Source organism: Sitophilus oryzae, unplaced genomic scaffold (genome assembly GCF_002938485.1).
Source record: "Sitophilus oryzae breed Bouriz unplaced genomic scaffold, Soryzae_2.0 scaffold_1588_pilon_pilon, whole genome shotgun sequence".
NCBI classification, from domain to species: domain Eukaryota; kingdom Metazoa; phylum Arthropoda; class Insecta; order Coleoptera; family Curculionidae; genus Sitophilus; species Sitophilus oryzae.
The window spans coordinates 607,150-630,137 of NW_022146267.1; the positions used below are offsets into that span (position 1 = coordinate 607,150).

Consider the following 22,988-nt stretch of genomic DNA (forward strand, 5'->3'; position numbering starts at 1 on the left):
ATATTGTTTTGGATGAAAATCAAGATTTTTATAGGTCACTCTAATCAGCGTTGTTTGTCGGATTTTCTTCTCTTTTTTCTTTTCTTTTTATTTTCGCTATTTTCAAACTTGTTTTTATTTCGGTTTATTGATGTTGGATTAAGGGGATAAGTCTCGTAGGTGTTGTCGTTTGATCGAATGAGCTCATTTCCTGTATGTTTGGATGAGGTTAATGATGGAATGGACTTTTTATAGGTCAATTTACTCAAAAAAAATTCGAACTATTTTTATTCAGTAGAGATTTGATGATTGAATGTTGAACACTAAACAGTAGATTATATTATACTTATGTGGATAAGTAAGTAACTAGAAAAACTGTCGTAAACATACCAACGACGTACTATCGTTGATTGAAGGAATAAGAAGATGCGCAACTTTATGGGCGATTTTGTGGCACAAAACCTGTCAGGGATGTAACTGGCTTTACCGTCAGCCTGTCCGAGAATTCCAAAATTTAGTTTAGCTCTGCGCAGCGGATAAAGAATACTGTGCCGTAATTCTGCTTTCAGTCGACAGAGTGAATGGCTGCCGGAGACGGTGTTGCTAGAACTATGATTAATCCGTAGATTTACGGATTTTGGGTACAGTACGTTAATAACACGGAATTCATATAATTAAGCAAAGAACGGCGTCAGAGTTGGCTTGGAAATTTATTTATTCGTGTCCAAATGGGTATATGAAAAAAAATCAAGAAATACAAAAATATATATATATAAAATATACAAAACGGCTAAATTAATAAAAAAGGTACATCATACATTTAAAAAAACATAGTCAAACAATCAACATAAATACGAACAAAACTTGTACAGAATTAGACAAACTACAAAAAATATATATGCACACAGCGGTTATACAGTGTGTCAATTCTAAAACTTCCCACCCTTAATATCTTTCTAGCACTTAAAAATATGAAAAATCGGAAAGACACGTCAATTTTACTTGTAAGGGGGACACTTTAAATGAATTGTTTTAACCTTTTTATTTCAACCCCCTAGGAGGGGTAGATGTCACCCTTACAATCTTAAATAGGAATGGGGGTCAAGTGGCACATCGTTTGAAAGGGCGTTTAATTCTCTTTTCAGTGGTATCCTACTTTGTTGCTTTTTGTCCATAGGTTTCCGAATAATCGCGTTTCAATGTTGCAAAACTAGTGGTTACACAAAAATTATTGCAATGGATCTCCTTGTAGTACAAATGATTAGAAGATTAGGTTACACCGCTTACGCCCTATCTTATAAGTTGTTCGAAATGTTTGCATTTTTAATAATAATAAAAGTCTGTTTTCACACTCCTCCTTAACATTTCTGAAAACTTCACCGGGAATTGAAAAAAAAAATAAAAAAATAAATAAAAAAAATATAAAATAAAATATAAAATAATATTATAAAATTGATGTGTCTTTTCTAATTTCCCTTTAAAACCATAAATATCAGTAGGTTGTGTTTTATAAACAATGGATTTAAGATGTCCCCAAAGAAAGAAGTCTAAGGGTGTTAAATCCGGTGATCTTGGAGGCTATTCAATTGGCCCCCTTCTGCCAATCCATGTACCCAGAAATCTCTCGTTTAACCACTGTCGGACCGGAAGAAAATGACGAGATGGAGCACTTAGAAAAATATAATGGCTACGACCATGTTGCCAACTAATCTTCTAATCATTTGTACTACAAGGAGATCCATTGCAATAATTTTTGTGTAAACACTAGCCTGAAAACCAAAATCTCAATGCAGGCATGTTTAATTGTTTCTGCAACTTTGAAACGCGATTATTCGGAAACCTCTGGTCAAAAAGCAACAAAGTACGATACCACTGAAAAGAGAATTAAACGTCCTTTAAAACGATGTGCCACTTGACCCCCATTGCCATTTAATATTCTAAGGGTGACATCTACCCCCCCTAGGGGCTTAAAAGAAAAACGCTAAAAATATTCTTTTAAAGTGTCCTCCTTACAAATAAAATTGACGTGTATTTCCGATTGTTCATATTTTTAACTGCAAGAAAGATATTAAGAAATTCATTTACCCACTAGTAGTTATAAAAAGCATTTTTTGTAAACTCTGTCTCTAATAGTTTCAGAAAAATAAAATTAATTTTTTTAAAAAGGTCCGATTAAATATATATCTCCAAAACCTAAGTTCCAAAAAAATTCGTAATATATCTAGAAATTCATTTACCCACTAGTAGTTATAAAAAGCATTTTTGGTAAACTCTGTCTCTAATAGTTTCTGAAAAATAAAATTATTTTTTTTTAAAATGTCCGATTAAATGTATATCTCCGAAACTAAAGTTCCAAAAAAATTCGTAATATATCTAGAAATTAATTTACCCCCTAGTAGTTATAAAAAGCATTTTTGGTAAACTCTGTCTCTAATAGTTTCTGAAAAATAAAATTAATTTTTTTTAAAAATGTCCGATTAAATGTATATCTCCGAAACTAAAGTTCCAAAAAAATTCGTAATATATCTAGAAATTAATTTACCCACTAGTAATTATAAAAAGCATTTTTGGTAAACTCTGTCTCTAATAGTTTCTGAAAAATAACATTATTTTTTTTTAAAAAGGTCCGATTAAATTTATATCTCCGAAACTAAAGTTCCAAAATTGGTGGGAAGTTTTAAAATTGACACACAGGATACCCAGTACTTGGCACACTCCAGAGCGTTGGTATTTCCCTCCGCCAGATCACTCTGATTGCATATGTTTGGGAGATTTAGGCATACGAGAAGATGCCTCATATTTTGTTCCTCTCCGCATTCACAGGATACAGGTCCGTCAAGGTAGCCCCACTGGTTCATGTTTGATTTTGCCTAAATGGAAATGAAGATGGCTGTTATTTCATATGTAAAATATTATGGTAAATGTCAATAATCGTCATTTCTAAGCCAACTATACGAGTTTTTTCGATCATACGACATATTCAGTACCTATAAAAGAGTTCTTATTTTTGTTGTTTATTCTAATAAATTGTCAATACATAAACTCGGATTTTTCATTGCAGAATATGTTACATTATGAAGAATATGTTACATTACAATTGGTACCACCCTGTATATTGCTCTAAGAAGTTGCTGTAGATAACTACAAAATACTTTTCAATGGGCTTAAAAACTAACCAATATTGGACACCCCCTGTATCCAACAAGACGTTAAGACTTTTAATAAACATTTTTTTGGCAATATAAAGCGTCCTTACCGAAAATAAATAACATTAATCATAAAGCCTCTAGGTCAAAATACCGATCTTAATACCAAGACGACGCGTCGCTGTCCTGCCGCTACAGAACGTCTTTGTTTTTAGATCATAACGACCGCCTTTCTATGAATTCTCCTTTGGATTTGGTTTGTTTAATCCACGTGTTCGATTCAATGAGCACAATTTCAATTAATTGTTATTATACGTGCCAAATACTGTGAACGTCAACAAGTTGAAAAATTAATTAATATAATTATAGCACAATACGTCTGGTACGTCTGAATTTATTAAGTTTGATTTATGATGACTCTTTTTGAAAATAGCTTCTGGATGTACGAGTATGTATACTAAGGGCTGGCAAAGGTTAGTCTTGGGTCGAGATTTCCGTATGTAAGAAGAGTATAATGCGTTTATAATGTACTGAATAAAGAGAGGACAGTAAACACGTTGCCAAACATATGATATAAACCGAGAAACTGTGCACATCGTTAAGAGACGTGGAAGGGGATATAGCAGATTTGTCGCAGTTGACCGGTCGACCCAATCAATACCTCTGTCAGTACTTAAAGTTCTAGGGAAAGGTGTATATATATATATACGTCATGCGTTCAGCTTCACGATTTAATTACGTCTCGTGATACTTAATTTGTTCATTTATTAACGAATCGTTGTAATTTTCCCTATAGCTTGAATTTTTTTAAGTGCAAGCTAGAAACACTTGCATTTTTGGTAAAAATAAGGGGAATTGAGTGGGTGTTCGATAGTGGTCGCGCTATTAGATCTCTGAATTCAAAAATCGATATCTCGAAATCTATTAGAAATAATAGATTGTAGTTTTTTCAAAAACATTGCTAATCTTTCTGCTGTATTTTCTTTGTAGTCAGTATGTGAAAATCTTTATCAATAAAAAAAGTTCACGATTGCTGAAAATTGCTATGCTCTAAAATTAAACGGATGGATTGTTTACAATTTTTGAATAGAAAAAACAACCTTATCGAATTTTTCTTATGTAAATATATTGTAAAATATCCGATCTTGAAAATAAAAAAAAGTTTCAATATCTAAAGTGGTTCTTGAGTTATGGCGTGTTATGTGTTAAAAAGTTGAGTTTTTAAATTATCGCGATTACTGACGTTTTCTCGTTATAAAAAAATGACACCTTAACGATATCCTTATAATTCCATTTCAGATGCTCTGAAACATGTCTAATGATTTTATCTAGTTATCTCTTGAAAAAAAAGTCTTTTAAAAATAAGCGGTTTGCGATCGTGATTTTAATTTTCTTGATAGGGAAAGGCGTATCGGCAACGCCGCAACAGTACACCGTCGCGCGTCGCGTCGGTCGGTCGCATTTCTCTCACTCCGACTTAATAAGATCCCAATGCGATTTACTTCCATGCATGTAAATGCCGACCCAAAAGTAAGCGTTGCCAGCACGGTAGAAGTGAGAAACATCATCAATAGGGATATAAACATTGATTTACCTTTAGATGTAGTTTACCTTATGTCGTAGTAAGCTTCCAGAAGTGAAAGTGTTTGATGTAGGGTTGCCAACTCTCAAAATAAAAAATACGATGACGAGAGGGTATAAAACGCCACAGGTTTGAAAGCCAACTATTCCAATCATTGTTGGTCGCTCCACACATCCTACATAAAACAAAAAAAAAAGTTACGTGTAGGTTCAAAATTTCAAATAATATTTTCACCTAAATGATCAAAATAAAATATCAAGTTGAGTGGTCAATGGTATCCGTGCTATTTTGTATTGTTCCCGATATTTTAGTTTTGATACCTGTCAAGAATTTTTCAACACTCTCATAGCGGTCAATGGTTGGCAAACAAATTAAATTAAAAAGTAATCAACCTAGTTCGCGTATCTATTGTGGGTTTTTAGTTAACCGGAAAGTAGAGCGTAGAAAAATAATACTGTTTTTACAATAAAAAACAGCTTACTAAAAATGATAACCATTCTTTGCGATATTAGTGTGATAAAAGCTTCAAAGCCAAATAAATGGTCTCTTCTCTACTCAATTATTTTTAGCAGTAAAGAGATCATTGCGAGCTTTTTTGTTATTAAACTGCTTTAGATATATAAATTTATATTGTTAAATTTTAAATACCCACAGAGATCTCTCAGCGTGGTTCAGCTATGCTCAATATCCCACACTTAATTTTATTTTTTTTAACTAGTATCTTTTGACATTATCTCTCCACAGTACTAAAATCTATCTTTACCTATGGTGCGATTTTCCGTCGATATTTTACATCTACTCCATTTTTAGTACCATATACGAGATGGTATACAAGCTTTATTGGTGGCTATTGATGGCTCTTTGAGCACCGAATATTAACTATAAACTGTGCCCTGGTCTGCAGTTAATTTTCCCTCCATTTTTCCTACGCTTAACTTCATAAAACATAAAACACACTTAATAACACGAACCAAAATGCAAAAGCAATTCGCTAATATTTACATACATGACATGTAATGCTTTACATTTTATTTTTTAATTTCAAATCGGTGAGTTTTATAAAAAAAATACAAGAGATAAAAAAGTTTCCAAACAAACTAAACTATCCAAATTAATTTTTTTGCATGTGTTTGATAAGATTTTTCTTTAAATTTCGTTAACAAGAATGATAGGGGTAGTTTATTTCAACCCCTTCCACTCATTTTAAAAAAGTGAAAAAATTACCAGAAAGTGTGTTTTCATAACAGTAATGCTTCCATAAAATTTCATTAGTCTATCTCTTTTCGTTTTCAAGATAAAAAATAAGAACATTATTTTTCCGCCATCTTTGTACCGCGATATCTCCCTAATGGTTGACTTTTGACCCAACGTTTATGAAGCAAACTACCCTTTATTTTGAACAAGGAATCACCCCCTGAGGTTTTTCGCATTTGTTTTGAAACACCCTGTATAAACCTGTATACCGAACGGCTCTAGTATGGCAAGCTGTACCTTGCTACTCCCAAGGCGTTAAACGCTATATACGGGAGCTATTATTATTAACCTCAGGAAAAGATCACAGTAGATCTGAAAAGGTCGTAGTAATGCCGATAGCCACCTCAAAGATTCTAATCTAATAATCCTTTATTTAGATAAAAAAAAAACGGAAATATACAACATGGACGTCCCGATATATACGATATTTTACGTAGCTAGACGTACGGTCGTAGTAGATCGAAAACATTTGTTAAAAGAAGCATAATTACGGGCCGGTTACGAAAATAGAATCCTAAATCATAATCTACGGACAAACTCTAAAATTAAATAAATCATCGTGAAACGGTGAAGAGGCCGCGCGGCATCGACGACGGCGACCGCGGCAAAACAAAACCGAAATGTCAAACGATGATTCAGGTTATTAACGAATTTTTAAAACGGTCATTAGCGTCCGCCGGCCGATCATTTCCACATCTATTTTTACGGAAATCATTTATTTGAGGCTAGTCAATGCACCTCAGAGGTTATTTAAGGTTAAGTCTCTGTACGTTTGGTGATTCTATTGGTTTCTCATTAGTTCAGATTCTTATCAAACTATTATTGAAATCATCATCATCATCTTGAATCATTTGATGCTTATTCGACCATTTCCAATAATTGTGGTGCCTCCCTTACATATTTAGATACTCTCTTTGTAGTTGGGTCTATTGTTGGCTATGCGGGCCCAAGTTATCCCTGCTAATTTTCTAATATCATGGTCCCAGGGTTTGCCTTAAATAAGTACAAATATTTTTAGGGATAGTATATTTCAATCCCAGAAACTATCTATGAGGTTTTTTTCGAGAAAAAAAATGTAAAATTTGGATTTTTTTGAAAATATTTCTAATTTTTAGTTAAAAAACATATCTTCATAATATGGCAACAAAGGTAGTAGACCAAATTTACAAGAAAGAAACCCCAGAAAAGATCCAACGGTTCTCAAAATTTAGGTGAAAAATCATTTTTTTTTAATTTTCAAAGTAAGATATCTCGGTTATTTTGGACTTTATTTGAAAAACGGTAAAGAGAAAATATGTTTCTTTTATATCTACCAGCTCTGACAACATTTGCACTTATATAAGACTCACCCTGTATAGCAGACATAGGCAGTTTTCTTCCCAGTCATTGCCAGTCGCTGGGCAGTAAAATGATATTTTGGCAGTACATGTACATTTTTTACCCAAGTGAGCCATTCCCTGGTTATACACTACTGGCAAAGGAATATTAGCAATAGGAGGTTTTCAATGCGATAAAAAAAGATGGTAAGGCTGCAAAATACACTGCAGTGCAACAGAGACGGATAAAGTGTCTTTTCCCTACCATCGTATAGGGGAAGTGATCATAGAAGTGATACGACGAGAGAGCCCCTGCGCGAGGGGGCGCCGGGCGGGTCTTTAAGACGCTTGTGTGGGGGCTACCGCCTACTAATAGAACAGAATCGAAAAAATAGAAACAGGACGGACAGTGTTGCCATTCAATTAAATCGAAATTATGTTGGCTTGTCAAAATCCTAAATCTTCTAATCCCATTATCTTGCCTACTTAATGAAATATTAAATAAAGTACGAAACAATTTTAAGAATGTTTTCTCTAGGCACATAACTTCTTTCTAAAACGAAAAGTAACATGCAAAACTTTGATATCATTTCTAAAATAGCAAGTGCAATTCTATGAAATGGCAATACTGTACGATCTTCCTAGCAGTCGCCCCGACACAGTCGGTCGGCGGCGGCGCTTGACAAAGCCGCGGCTGTGACAAAGGAATTTGGCCGAAAAAAACTTTATAAGGAGTAAACGAACAGGGTTGCCGGGTTTGTTAGATTATAATTCCATACGAGAACAAAATTCTCGGTAGATTTTCAACAAAAATTAAAAGTACAGAAACCAAATAAAATATAATATAAGTCCAAAATTATCATTCCTATGTGTCGTAATAATAGATCACTCAAATAAAATAGAAATATAATAAATATAACAAGAATTAGAAATAGCTAGGTATATTATTTAATATTAAAAAAAATATTGAATTAAATAATATTAATATATTAATAAAAACATATAAAACTATAACAACTAGGGATAGCAGTCACAAATTAGTGTAGCAGTCACTTTTTACCTTTGTACAAATTTTGATCAGTGATATCTAAAATTAATTTCATTTCAATGGGAAAGCTGTAGCAACTCTCAACTCTTTTTTCATATTAATATATTTTTTTTGACGGGAAAATCACTAAAATATTTGTCCGAATTTAGGTTGTTTCTTAACTTAAATTTTGTTTTTTGTTTACATTTTTTGGGGGAAAATATGGGTTCAACTTTAGTAGATGAATGAAATAAAATCTTTTCAAAAGATATCAACTTCTTCGGGCATGTCGCCAATACCGCGCCTAATAAGGAGTAATAAGGAGTAATAAGGATTTTTAGGAATATCTCTGTAACTCTGCAACTAGACAGAACGATGACCTGTATGTGTGTTATTACTAAATAAAATTTAATGAAACAATAATAAAGTCAAATTATACAGATTCCAACACGGCAGTCGCTTAATTTTTAGTCAAATAAGTCAGCTTTTTATAAGTGCTTCTATTGTAAAAACTAAAGACGCAGTTGAATATATCGTTAGATTTTTCTTTAAATCGGTAGATCGGTAGCTTACAGACGAAACCGGTAGACCTGGCAACTCTGTGATGAACTGACGGGAGTCAGAATAGCGAGGTGCGGAGGCGCGGGAAGGGAAATAAAATAATGGCGATAAATAAAGGGCAGGGAGATGGGTATCATGAGTGGATGGGAGGTGGCGGAATTTCCAAAATTTGTTATCTTATTGGAGTTTGTCTAAGTAGACAGTCGTAGTGGAAGTGGAAACGGGGAAGTTGTTGTCCATCTCTGTTTAAGCATAGACTTTTTATAGGCGTTTCATTTCAATGCATGTAATTCCTATGCCTAGAGATCCATTGCCGGGCCTGTATAATGTAACAGCGTGTTTTTTGTAATCATGGTATAAGGTAACAAGGAAAAGGAAAAGTGTGGTCTAAGTTTCAAACGAATTTTTATTTATTCGAAATTTAACTTGGCAATAGTGTGGCAATAGTTTCGACGTCGTCGATAAAATGCACACCAACTTTTATTGATTTCTCTTTTCTCTATAACATATCATTAATATCAGACGTACCACAGAACCTTTTCTTTCCTCTCATCGACAATCGCAACCCTCGCAAGTAATTAAGCCGGCCAGCTGCGTTAATCCGCCTCTTAACTCTGTGGATTTTACGATCGTGGCAGATCTTCAAACGGTCCGACATTTTAATATTAGTCCCGTTCATGTTCGTAGAAACACAAATATGTTACGGTCTAATGTGACGTCACATCGCACGATATGCATAAAGACTTTTTCCGAGAAGTATATAAGGCGCGGCCGCGTATTTATAGGCTGGAAACAATGGATCGTGCCATAGTAGGCCCAGCCTAGACCTTGAACCTCGTCTAGATGGCCCTTAACATTAAATAATTGCATTATTTAGATCTAAACAAGATTTCGAGCAAGATTTGGTGAAAATATCAATATTGCGTTAGTAGAGGAAGAAGGAGGTCCACCTCCATGGTACAAAGAATACAAGGTATGATATTGCGCAGGTTGGTCGCTACGTCACAGGTGATAACAGGCGCTATTGGTCAGCACGCTCCGCGCGCAAGTTCAAATCGTCAAGATATTGTTATAAACCTGTTTTTTTGTTTATATACCGTCATTGAATTATCGCTAAGCAAGTTACTGTGGAGCAGTGCGTAAGGAGTTGGGCTAGGAAGCGAGAGACCGGAGTTCGAATCTCGGCCGGGACATAACTTTTTATTTATTTTTTTAAATACTGTTGTATTCTATAGTTTATTTTTGTAGTATAAAAAAAGAACTATTTATTCTGTTATTTTTTCATCTCCGGTATTAATATAAATTGACTGTTGGTACAATACCTCATTTAATATAAAATAATATTCTACTTTTTGAAATGTATCAGGCCCTAATTGTACCTAAAAGTAATATATTTTTAATGATATACCATATTGTAAACTATTTAATATTTCAGTCACTTAAAAAGTTAATTTGCATTGAATAATTGCCTACCATTAAAGGAAATTTGAGCTATATAATCTTTGATGGGCATATTCTGGGTATGCAAATACTTCCTCTAAATTTTGGGTGTCGTTCAACGGATTTATTCTCAAAACCAGAAACATCTACATATAAAAAGAAAAGCACAGGTCACTAATTATAATAAACTTCACCCTTGGAATTACTTCCACTAATTATAATAAACTTCACCCTTGGAATTACTTCTATCACAATTACAATACATTCATCTGCATTGGCATTTTCTATTTTCGATGGGAAACAATAAACTTCCCAATATTTTTTAAATGATGTAACAATTCCTCTTGTGGTTACTTTTCCATAGATATCCTCAACTCTGTCCTCATGTGAATTCAGAGGCAATGAAAATGAAAATTATTTACCATAAACATCGCAAACTAAAAACCTAATAAACAATTTTATACCGAATATAGAAATAAATTCAGTATTCTTACCTATCGTCCAAATCCATGTTAATAGATAATTATTATTTTTAAATATATTTTTGAATCTGCTGGTTTTAGTAATTATTAAATTAAACGAACTAAAAAGTCTTAAAAATAAACAATTCTTAACCATAACCCCAAAAAATGCAGATCTCCTGTCAACTTTCTTTATTTTTTATTTATTCATTATTTTCCTAGTGACGTCACAGGTGGTATGCGCGAACTGAACGAAATTGGAGCCGCTCTCGATCATACCTTGTATTCTTTGTACCATGGTCCACCTCAGTAGAGGAGCAGGACTAACACCAAGAAAATATTAAAAGCCTAATAGAAACCGTTAATCAGCAGGAAAAACAGGTTGAAACAAAAAAAGCTGCTAAAAACAAAACAAAAACCATAAAAAGCTCCAAAAATATTTGTGATTTTGAGGTTTTTGTCCGTTTTTAGGAGATAGAGAGTCGGTTAAATGAGAAAAAACTTCCAGTTTTGTGGGGTCATAAATATGCGCCTTTCAGATTTTTGAAAAAGTCCATGGCTTACAAGATATTTTGAAAAAAACTAATTTCTGCTATTTCAAAAATGGTCCCTTATTCCATTATAATCGATTTTAGACAAAAAGTTTCCAGATAAAAGTTGTAAATAATCACTTCCCTAATGAGTTTGTGTTCTCTGTTTTTCTAAAGCCTGTCATTTTTGGCATATGACACAAACATATGTTTTTTTAAATGGAAACCATAACTGACCATGACTTCATAAAAAGCGCCATTTTTAAGCTTTTCAGCTATATGTTTTTTTCGAAAAATTACTGAGTTATAGACAATTCTTATCTTTCTTGGCTAATTTCACTTAGTTGGTATGGTATTCTTATTCTGTTATGATTTATAACTTATAAAAAGACAAAATATATTATTAAACGGTTCTTTGCAATTTACATTATACAAACTAAAACTTAAAAAATAATATCACACTTTAAGTTATTTTAGAAAATGTTCAAAAAATCCGCTATTGTTTTGAGTACATAAATGCATCTCATTAAAACTGAATTACTAGCTATTCTCACAGAACGACCGGTCGACTTAATTAAATTTCCCCCGTACCACCTCTTCGAGTGCCTCTCTTAATTCATAAGTTCTCTTGTAAACCTTTTGTTGTTACCGCATAAAAAAAAATCTAAAATCAATAGGTGAGGTGATCGAGGAGGCCCATTCAATGGGTCCACCTCTTCCTATCCCTGAGTTTGCATAATTATGATATAAATAATTTTTATCATTTCTTTCATTATGGAGGTGGGGGTCATAATGAAAGTCATGTTGGAACCACCCTATTGATGCGCGATTATCTAAATTTAACTTTTCTTGAAATCCGTTCTCTAAAAAACTAAGTAGCGTTCACCGGTCAACGTATCCTTGAAAATGTATTGCCAAGAAAAATTGAACCAATAATCCTATAGTCTGTCCAACGAGAAGATCCTTGACAGTGATAGATGTGTCTGTCATTTTAATTTTAAAGTAGTTTATTTTATTTTACAAAGAAATAAGTTGGTACAACTGGAACGCATAGCAGGAAATTATTATATTTAAAATTTGACTCACTTTGACAAGTGATTACTTCAAAATATTGTCAAAAAAACTGTATAAAACTGAAAAAATGTAATCTAGTTATTTAATTTAATAAAAAACAGTATGTGTTAATACAAAACAAACAAGAACAAGACACCACATACCGAGAAAATATAAAAAAGAACTATTTCTTACTTTCAAGCTTTATGAAACTTCCAGCATTTATGATTATATTTATCAATATAACTTACGTACAAATACAAATTAGTAATATTCCGCAGGAATAAATAAAATAACATAAATAAAACAAACTATTTTATTATTAATAACACTTAGCAAATTTTATAGGTACCTTAAAGGTTGATTAATTAACTTTAATCTTAATTTTTTAAACCAGTACCTTTGGCATTACTAAAATCCATTATTTACGTATCGTGTGATGTCGATATTTTACAGCTACTCCAGTTTTTAGTATGTGTTTAGTATGGTTCTTTTATTATATATATTTATTGGTGTCTAAGACTTTTTGCCTGGGCAGCGTGTATTAACCATAAACTGTGCTCTGGGTCTACAGTTAATTTTCACTCGATTTTTCCTCCAATTGACTTCAAAAGACACAAAACACACGTAATAACACGAATCCAAATGCATCATCTTCCAAAACGCAGGGTATTTTACAAAACTGACAACAGTTGACACAAAATCATAACCTCTAATTTGGCAAGACTTTGACAAGCGTCAAAAATCTAAAGGCGAGTTCATACGGATCGGCGTCCGTTTGTCGTTTATCGTTCCGTCAAACCAATAAAATTGAAATACGATCTGTCATTTTTGAAATAAACCAATAAAACTGGTTAAAAACAACAAGAGACGACGTATGACGGATTTATATTTAAACCCATCCATAGTTAACTTAAAAATGATTAGAAACTTTTTTTAGTAAAATAAATAGATTGGTATTGGACGTCATCTGCTTTTATTCTGTCATCGTCTGTCGAAATCTTACCTGAGAAAAAAAACAGAGTATACACGCTTTCCTCCATTTGAAAAATTCATATTTACAATTTTTGTTTATTTTAATTTACAAAGTTTGGATGTGACAGTTAAACATATTATAGCTTATATCACTAGAAAGCTTAAAAAATGGCGCCTTAAAAAAGTCATATAGCCAACTATGGTTTCCATTTAAAAAAAAAAAACATATATTATATGTCAAAAATGACAGGCTTTAGAAAAACAACTGATGAGGACATGGATGTGATTATCTACAACTTTTATCTGAAAACTTTTTGTCTAAAATAGATTAAAATGGAATTAGTAATGGAATTAACTAAATTAACAGACTTAGAAACCTATTAAGACAGCGGAGAAATCTCAAACAATAATAATATTAATATTTTTTCAAAATAAATCTACTGTTGTGCATTTAATTATGAACTGTTACTTATTAGTTGCCTTGTGATATTTATTTGTAATGAATCACCAATTTAGAAACACAATCCACTGTTTTATAATTTTTTCTCAGTTCTGTTTCTTGACCTACATGTCAGGAACAATGACAATTCTCGTGTTGTGTTTTGAAATTTTTACATATATCACCGCCTGTTACATGGACGTGGTGGAGAATCATAAATTCCTCTAGGTGCTCTAGGTTAGAACGAGCTGGTAAACATCTGATATTAAAAAATTGATGTTGTTCTTCGCTCAGAGTAACAATGACATAAGTAGCTATACCCTATCGCCTATCGCCAAGCGAAGTCTTGGGGGTCGGTGTTTTCCTGTCTAGAATCTAGTCTAGTAAGTCAGAGAGAGAAAAATGCTAAGTATTAATTGCACAATTACTTAATTCGACGCTAGATTTTATGCGCTTTGGAAAATACTTGCTCTTCGTTCTTTATTCAGTACATCTTATTATACTGACCGTATTAACCGAATTCTTCGTAGACACAGAAATTGGCACCCACGGACTGCCGACTCGGTATGTTAACCTAATAACTAATATTTGGGATTGGCGAAACACCATTTGAGTTATTAATTTGATTATTTTCTACGGAAAACATATTATTTTCTACCTGTATATTATTAGTAATGTAACAGTCAAATTTCCTCGCAACGACCTCTGTGTGCTAGCTCATAAAATATCGCAAATAGCTATTATTTTTGCATCATGTTTACTATAATTTTATTGTTAAATATTATTTTATTTAGTATTTTACCATTATGCAACCGAATATACACCGCGATATTGTGGCGATATTATCCAAGCTACAGCTCAACTACCTCTACACTCCATAAGCTCAACAATATTGTCACTGGAAACGGCCGCCCAGCATTAGAATTTTTGTCGACCTCTCTTTATCTTTGGTCATCACTTGTCACTGTCAGATCAAATCAGATGTTTTTGGATTTATTTATCCTTTGTTTTGGTTATTGAAATTTTATAATTATCAGATAAAATTTCGTAGTTAAATTGGTTATTTTTGATGTGGATCGCAGTGTGCAATTCGTTCATTTAATTGTGGGAATTTGTGAGTTAAGTTCGTTCATTGACCGGATATGAAATATGGCTGAGGAGAAAATATTCTAGAACATCATTTTTTATTTATGCATTTTTGTGAGTTGGACTAGTCAAGATATATAGTTCTCTATCTATATCCTGGAGGGAGATTTCCGGTTGACATCTGATTTTGTGAAGGAAATCGAATCCTTGCATCACTTCTTGTGTACTCCCCGACCGAGAATATCGTCGTGAAGAACTGGCTGCCGTTTCGTGAAGCATTCACTGTTGGTGAATAGCAGGTCTTCGTAAAGAAGGATTAAGGCTTCCGAAACACCTTTGGTCAGAGACGTGGTTGGATTTTGATGATTTTTATGGACCGCCGACCAATTTCCGCAATGGGATTAAAATAGCCAAATTCTCCGACTGATATTCCGATTCCACGTGCCCAAGAAGTCCCCGAATAGTTCCAAGAGCAAGAAGACCGATCCAGACCGTACAGCACAGAACAGTCCAGAATTCCATCCGTTCCTGTTGCCCGTGTGTAGAGTTACCCGACTTCATAAACCCTCGTTGAGGGTTTTTTATGTTCACCTTTTGATGTCCTACACCTACCTTTCATCTGTACCCCTGCTGACATCCGTGGGCCCCAGTGACATTCATCGAGCTGTTGTGCACAGCCGTAGCCACCCTGTAGCTATAGACCGTAGCTCAGCCGGAGGAAGTTTTCAAGTACAATCGAATAGAGTAAGACTGTACAATTTTAGTTTAGATTTAGTTTGATATTTGTAATCCACCCAGGATATTGTACTTAGTTTAAGTAAGGGAGATTATGACGTCATACTTTTAGTTAGTTTTCTTGATTTAAATTTTATTCTACTTTTCAACGTTTATTCATTTCCATTTCTTTAAATATTAACTTTTAATATTTTAATAAATTGCTTAAACATTTTTAGTAGTATTATTTGCAGTCTAGCCTCATAGTTAAGTTAGAGTCACTTAAGTTAACTCACGAGTTATAGCATATTTGAAGTTCATGGTAGTTACACTCAACAGTTCGAGGTTAGTGTTGAAGTCTACTTAATAGTAACACCTTTCATGCCGAGTTCATAGTGCATAATCTCGTGGCGCCCTTTTATTAATATCTTTGAACCCCGACCACCCGGCTGTTGAAATTAAAAAGCTAGTGGTATCTATGCAACTCATTACCGATTAAGTAAACTTGTGTTTTATTGAACTTCAAATTAGAAAGGGCGTGGCAGTAAGAAACTCTTTTACTGTCTTTTTTTTTTCAAATGCGATGGAAGTTTTGTTGAACTTACTACCACAACATGTTATCCTTCAAGGCGAAACCAGATCTGTCATGCACAGGTTATTTCACGTTTAGGAGCGCATAAGCCATAAGCACAGTGCTGAAAACTAGAAACGATGTCGATGTCGTCTACGTTTATACACTTTTCTTAAATATCATGTTTTTAATTTTCTTCCTTTTCAAAAAGTTGCCTTATTTCTTTTGGTAACATATTGTATTTTATGAGTTCCTGTTGTTAGTTTGCATCAAGGTTTTTTTAATTCTCTTGGATGTTCTGATTTGGGATTTTCTACTAGTTTCGTAAGTGTGTATTTGTTTGTTAGTTTTCAAAATGATAATTGTTTTTATTAACTTATTTATGATCTTGTTTAGAAGTAATATATTATGATATTTTATTATTGCCTGACGTTCCCCAAGTAGCATCTATCTGACTTCGAACTAAATCTGACCTGAAGCGACGTCAGACTTTGTGCAAATTTAGGTCGGGTGCTGGTGATACGACTGGTGACGTCGCTTTCCTATTAAAAGTGACGTCGTTGGATCCGAGTCGGTAAATCCAACGATCTGTCGACGTACAAAATAACAACGTACCATTTTTATTAATTCGCCGCGTCGTTCCAACGTTGGCTTGCACGACGTACCAATACTTGAACTAGCCCGACGTCTACCCGTTGTCCGAATAGGATACGTCTCACTGATAATCCCTAAAGTAACGTCCAATTATATTTTGTTGTATTTTATGTTCATATATTTAACCTAATTTACGTATCTCTATTTACGTCCGTAAATACAACCCTTTAAGTAGCATTTGCGGCCTAATAAACATCATGAACATAACCTAATAAAAAGTTTTTGTAAACAAACTTAATTTTTTTTATTATGCCTAAAAAACACTAAAAAGGCATTTAGACATTCATCTACATTTTACAGAAAGAGGTCGAAGCTTTTGCAAAATAATAATAGTGGTAGTGATGTCTTCCCTCCGCCCACGAATGCTTTTTATCCGGAAGAGATGCTGCATTACACTGGCGCATCTTAATTTCATTTTTTAGCTTAGGAAACCAGCAGACCCCATCCTCCTCCCACATGTGAGGTACTGGTTCCAATTCTTTTAAATTTTGTATATACTATCTTAAAAAAGTGGCTGCCCATGTTATATTTAAAGAGAAAACAAAACAAAATATAGTTGCACAAATCCACAAATCACTGATACGCAAAGTGAGGTTACGTGGCGTACGTTGGAATTATATACGTCATAATACGATTGCCGGTCGTCCGGTTTGATGACTTCGGTCGTGTGAGACGACTAATATTGGAGACCCGATCGGAATTGGTATATTGGTAGTTCATATTAAGTCGGACACAGAAATCCGCCATTCTTAACACGTATCCGATTGTCAGCCATTTTAAAATCGTTTTTGTTTTTAAAATTTATATTCACATTTCGATTTCTAGTAGAATAATATTGATAAGGTTGAGTTTGGGAGGAACGACAGTACAGTTTTATGATTAAACCAGCTAGAAAATTAAAAAAATATTTTGCGAGTAACTTTTTTATAGCTATTTTTAATTTCATAAATCTACCTAATTTTGAAGGCGCTCGTTGTTTTCCGGAGCATTTTAATCAGATATATCAAAAAAGTGACTTCCGTTGACAAAACTGATGTCTGGATTAATGATTCAGAATTATTATAATATGAAATTAGATAGGCACTTATAGTTATATTCGAGGAGTGATCATGAATCCATTTGTAATTAGGTAGTTTGGTTAGGTTTTTATGTATTCTTGGTAGCGAATATGAAACCAAACGTAACGTAAGTGCTTAGCGACGAATTTTAAGTGACTAAAATCCAACGTAATATGACGTTGGTAATTGGTAGAATTACATTCCCTATTAGGTCAGATACCGATGTCGAGGCGACCCGAATCTGTATTCCCCATTTAGGTGCAAATAAGGGTCGTCAGGCGGTCGAACCGACGTTGGTACCCGACGTCGGGTTTATTGAACGCGACGTATACACGACGTTAGATAACGTCCAAATGCTACTTGGGTTAGATATTATATTTATCACGTCTAATTGCAAGGATTTCCTTCAGCATTGAATATTGAATGCTGAAATTGCTTGCCCACCAAATTGAAGAATTCTCTTGGATGTTCTGATTTGGAATTTGCTTCTAGTTTCGTAAGTCTGTATTTGTTTGTTAGTTTTCAAAATGATAATTGTTTTTATTAACTTATTTTTGATCTTGTGTAGAAGTAATATATTATGATATTTTATTATTGCCTGACGTTCAGTTCTTTTGTTTTTGGATTACTTCTTCTGCTGGTGTTAGTCTATAGTTTAAATATTATCTTTACTATTTTCTTTTGTTATCTTTCTAGTATGGCTATTTTTTTTCTATTGTATTGGTTGGTAGTCTGTTGGTTTTTTCATTTTTGATGGTACTCTTTCGTAGTTACATATTATATTTTTTTATTTTTTGGATGTGAGAATTGTTCTCTCAGGTTTATTCTACCTCTTTCAATAATCAACGAGGTTTTGGTTATTTAGATATTATATTTATCACGTCTAATTGCAAGGATTTCCTTCAGCATTAAATATTGAATACTGAAATTGCTTGCCCACGAAATTGAATACATACCTTTAAAAGAATTATTATTTCCTCGATTCTTAGACATGATGTATTATAACTGTATGATAAATTTACTTTTTTTCGATTTATTTATTTTTTGTATCGCAAACCAGCAGCGACTGGTTTCTTATTTCCAATTAATATTCTGCTCTAATATATTGTTGGCAGAGTTTCTATATTATTTACCAGTCTGAGTCTCTTCCACCTACAACACTGACAAGAATAATAATTGAAACGCGATACAATGAAAGATTTTGGACAGTTGCCACTTCGATTATGAACGGCGCTTTTTATTTATATTGTAAATAATTTGTCAAGGCGAACATAAAGGCGTTTGATATAAATTAAATTTTTCCTAAATTCTTTTGCCGCAGTCAAAATATGCGTCCGTGTCAAAGTCAACTTACGGACACATTTAAAAGAAAGGAAATAACAAGACATAGATCTATGTTCCGAATGAAGTCAATACAATTTATCATTCCTTTAATGTAAATTTTGATTTTGATCATTGATTTAATTAACTAACTTAGATAATAATTGTACAACTTAACTAACTAAAGATAATAGAAAGTATATGGGTAATATTCCTTCATGTAGTTATTTAATAAAATAATACTATACAGAAAGTATAACAGAAATATTGTCGCGACCCCGTTTTAGAGGGTTGCGGCTAGGGACGTTTTAGGTATCGAAGATCATTAAAACAATCAATATATATAAAAACAAAATATAAATTTATTAAAGAATTAAATACATTAATTTAGGTAGGAGAAATGTCAAGCAGAATACCTTTTGACCAATAAAATATACTTAGAGAAAATATATAAAAAATATAAACTTACTTTACTGTCATTATGATACTTGGAGAACGCAACTCAACTGAACAGCATGACTTCTTCATTCGTTCTCCCCCGAGAGAGCCCCCGACTCCCCTCTGATTTACTTTTTAATTATTCTCCCATATTGATATTTACAACAATAAGAATTAAACAAAGTTCACCTTCAGATCTTAGTATGACGTCAACTTTTTCTAGTTTAATTTTCATTGTGCAAATATTATGTTTATAGAAATATATTTTATTTAATATACTGGGTGATTTATTTTAATGATAAATACTTAAATTCTTGCTCTTGACATTTCCCCCGGTCCTGAAAAAGCTGGTCCCCAGCGTTAAATATAAAGAAAATATAGATATTAAAATAAATTACCTGTGAATATAATAATAATGCAATAAATAAATGAAAATTGTGTTGTGTTATTTTATACATATAAAATAATAAAACTTAATACTCATAAAATAGACTAATATAGAATAATATTTCTTAGAGGCAATGTAATATAGTGATATAAAACAATGAAAATAATATTTAGTGGGATTGTAACTTGAAACATTAATTAAATTAATTTCTCGTACTCTTTAACCCTTTACATTAATAAAAAAAAATCTTGATACCACTTTGTACTGTTGGGAGCAAATTTTCTGCTGGGATCTTCCAATGAACTTTCTTGGGGTGCTTCTATCAGCTAAGCAATGCACACACCAGCTTCTACCCTTGCCTATAATCCATGTGTTCCTAGTTGCATGGGTTTTTCTGTTTTCATTTCCATGCATTATTTAAATATCATATGCGCTGAAGGTCAATAGCGCGAGAAAGACTGACTTTTAAACTTGCAGAATCAGCATACTGTCCATTTGCTTCTTGTTTACTATGACGTTTCTTTGTTTATCATGCGTTTAATTCTGACAATAAACGTTCTATCCAATATTTTCATTCTGGAGTTGTTTTTAATATCTGACCATTTCTGACATCATGTGGATGCTGGATGGTAGTCGTTACGTTACATGTCTTCTACTGTCTATAAGTGTATCCTGGTTACTTAAAAACGAACTTCAGTAAATGCAACCAAACGTTGTGTTCAATTTCCATTTTATAGCAATACGAGGCAAGAAGGGCAGGCGGCGTGTTTAACATGCAACTCTGCTGGATAGAGCAAACGTCTGTCGCTGGAATGAACGGCATCATCGTATTCTCGTTCTTGGTGTGGTATCGGTAGATATACAATGTTGGATAAATTATGATGAGGTGTTAAAGAGTCGCGATGTCATGTCGCGACCCCGTTTTAGAGGGTTGCGGCTAGGGACGTTTTAGGTATCGAAGATCATTAAAACAATCAATATATATAAAAACAAAATATAAATTTATTAAAGAATTAAATACATTAATTTAGGTAGGAGAAATATCAAGCAGAATACCTTTTGACCAATAAAATATACTTAGAGAAAATATATAAAAAATATAAACTTACTTTACTGTCATTATGATACTTGGAGAACGCAACTCAACTGAACAGCATGACTTCTTCATTCGTTCTCCCCCGAGAGAGCCCCCGACTCCCCTCTGATTTACTTTTTAATTATTCTCCCATATTGATATTTACAACAATAAGAATTAAACAAAGTTCACCTTCAGATCTTAGTATGACGTCAACTTTTTCTAGTTTAATTTTCATTGTGCAAATATTATGTTTATAGAAATATATTTTATTTAATATACTGGGTGATTTATTTTAATGATAAATACTTAAATTCTTGCTCTTGACAATATACAAGTATACAGATATCAATTAAAGTTGGCGTGCATGTCACCAAATACGTTGAAACTATCAACAAATTAAATTTATAATAAATTCTTTTTTTCCATAGCAACTGTTAAAATTGCCGGATATCTATAAAAAATGGTAGATAAAATAGTACTTTAACCGCCAAGGGTAGATTAAATGTTAAATGATACTTTAACAGCGAGGATAGGTTAAAAACTATTTTTTCTCGCACGTTTTATAATTGCTTCCATTTTTGAAAATTTTAAATTACTTTTCTCATAAGTTATTCGGGATTTAAATGGAAGTAGTTTGGATATGGCGTTTGTCGCCTCAGCCTGAATATCTGTTGTTAATTTACTTATTTCGTTTTGAGCCATTTCAGACTCAACAATTCAATCGGCAATCAACACGAAAAAAAATATTGACTCAAAACTGACAACTAAAGAGACAGCTTTATTTATTTGTCAAATTACATAGAAACCAACGACAACCCAGCACAATATTTTTTCTACTCGTAATAAATTTCTTTTAATAAAGAATATTTTTTACAACGACGCGACGATACTATTTTATCGTCTTGTCACAAGCCTTGTATAAAAAATAACTATGAAACGTTGAGCGCACTTTTTTCTTTTTCTTATAAGTATCCTATATCCTGGTTAAAAAAAGACAGCACACTTCAAGATTTGCACCACCGAAAAGTAAAAAACAAATTTTAATTCTAATAAACATAATCTTAAACATTTATGACTCCAAGGATTTGCTATTGTGTAATTATTTCCTTTAATCATTCTAGTAGCTAATTCTTCAGAATCGGACCGAATTATAGAAATATTCATTTTTTTTAATTTTATTTCAGGAACTCCTATAAATCGTCTACCCATAATGGCCAAGTCAGTCCTAGATCTCTACGAACTTTACAATTTGGTGATAGCACGAGGTGGACTAGTAGATGTAATCAACAAGAAGTTGTGGCAAGAAATCATTAAAGGGCTTCACTTACCATCCTCCATAACGTCGGCAGCTTTTACGTTACGAACACAGTAAGTACTAATTTATATGAATATAAAACAATATATATAAATATTTGTTTGAAAGTGGTATAGATAATGATTAATTTGAAAGTTATTTGAAATCAAATTTTGGAATATAATATTATTTTTGGACTGATAAGTATTGTCTCTAATATTCCTTGAGTGAAATTGTTAAGGTGCGTATTCATTATCCGCACGAACGAACGAACGAACGAACGAATGTTCGCTAGAGGTATGGACGGGGACCGCACGATAGAACCGCACGATAGAACCGCACGAGAAGACCAAATCGTCAAGATATTATAATAAACCTGTTTTTTTGTTTATATACCGTCATTGAATTATCGCTAAGCAAGTTACTATGGAGCAGTGCACAAGGAGTCGGGCTAGGAAGCGAGAGACCGGAATTCGAATCTCGGCCGGAACATCACTTTTTATTTTTTTTTAAATACTGTTGTATTCTATAGTTTATTTTTGTAGTATAAGAAAAAGAACTATTTGTTCTGTTATTTTTTTATCTCCGTTATTAATATAAATTGATTGTTAGTACAATACCTCA

General features: G+C 33.0%; 1 protein-coding gene across 4 annotated transcripts in view; it reads left to right on the forward strand.

Annotated features, from left to right (window-relative positions):
- Positions 1-22,988, forward strand: part of LOC115879810 (protein dead ringer) — a 433,611-nt gene that overhangs the window by 381,130 nt on the left and 29,493 nt on the right. For all 4 annotated transcript variants that reach the window (XM_030896811.1, XM_030896813.1, XM_030896812.1 and 1 more), the window contains exon 5: positions 22,255-22,438. In XM_030896811.1, coding sequence (XP_030752671.1) covers positions 22,255-22,438 — 184 coding nt within the window. The remainder of the gene's footprint in view (positions 1-22,254; positions 22,439-22,988) is intronic.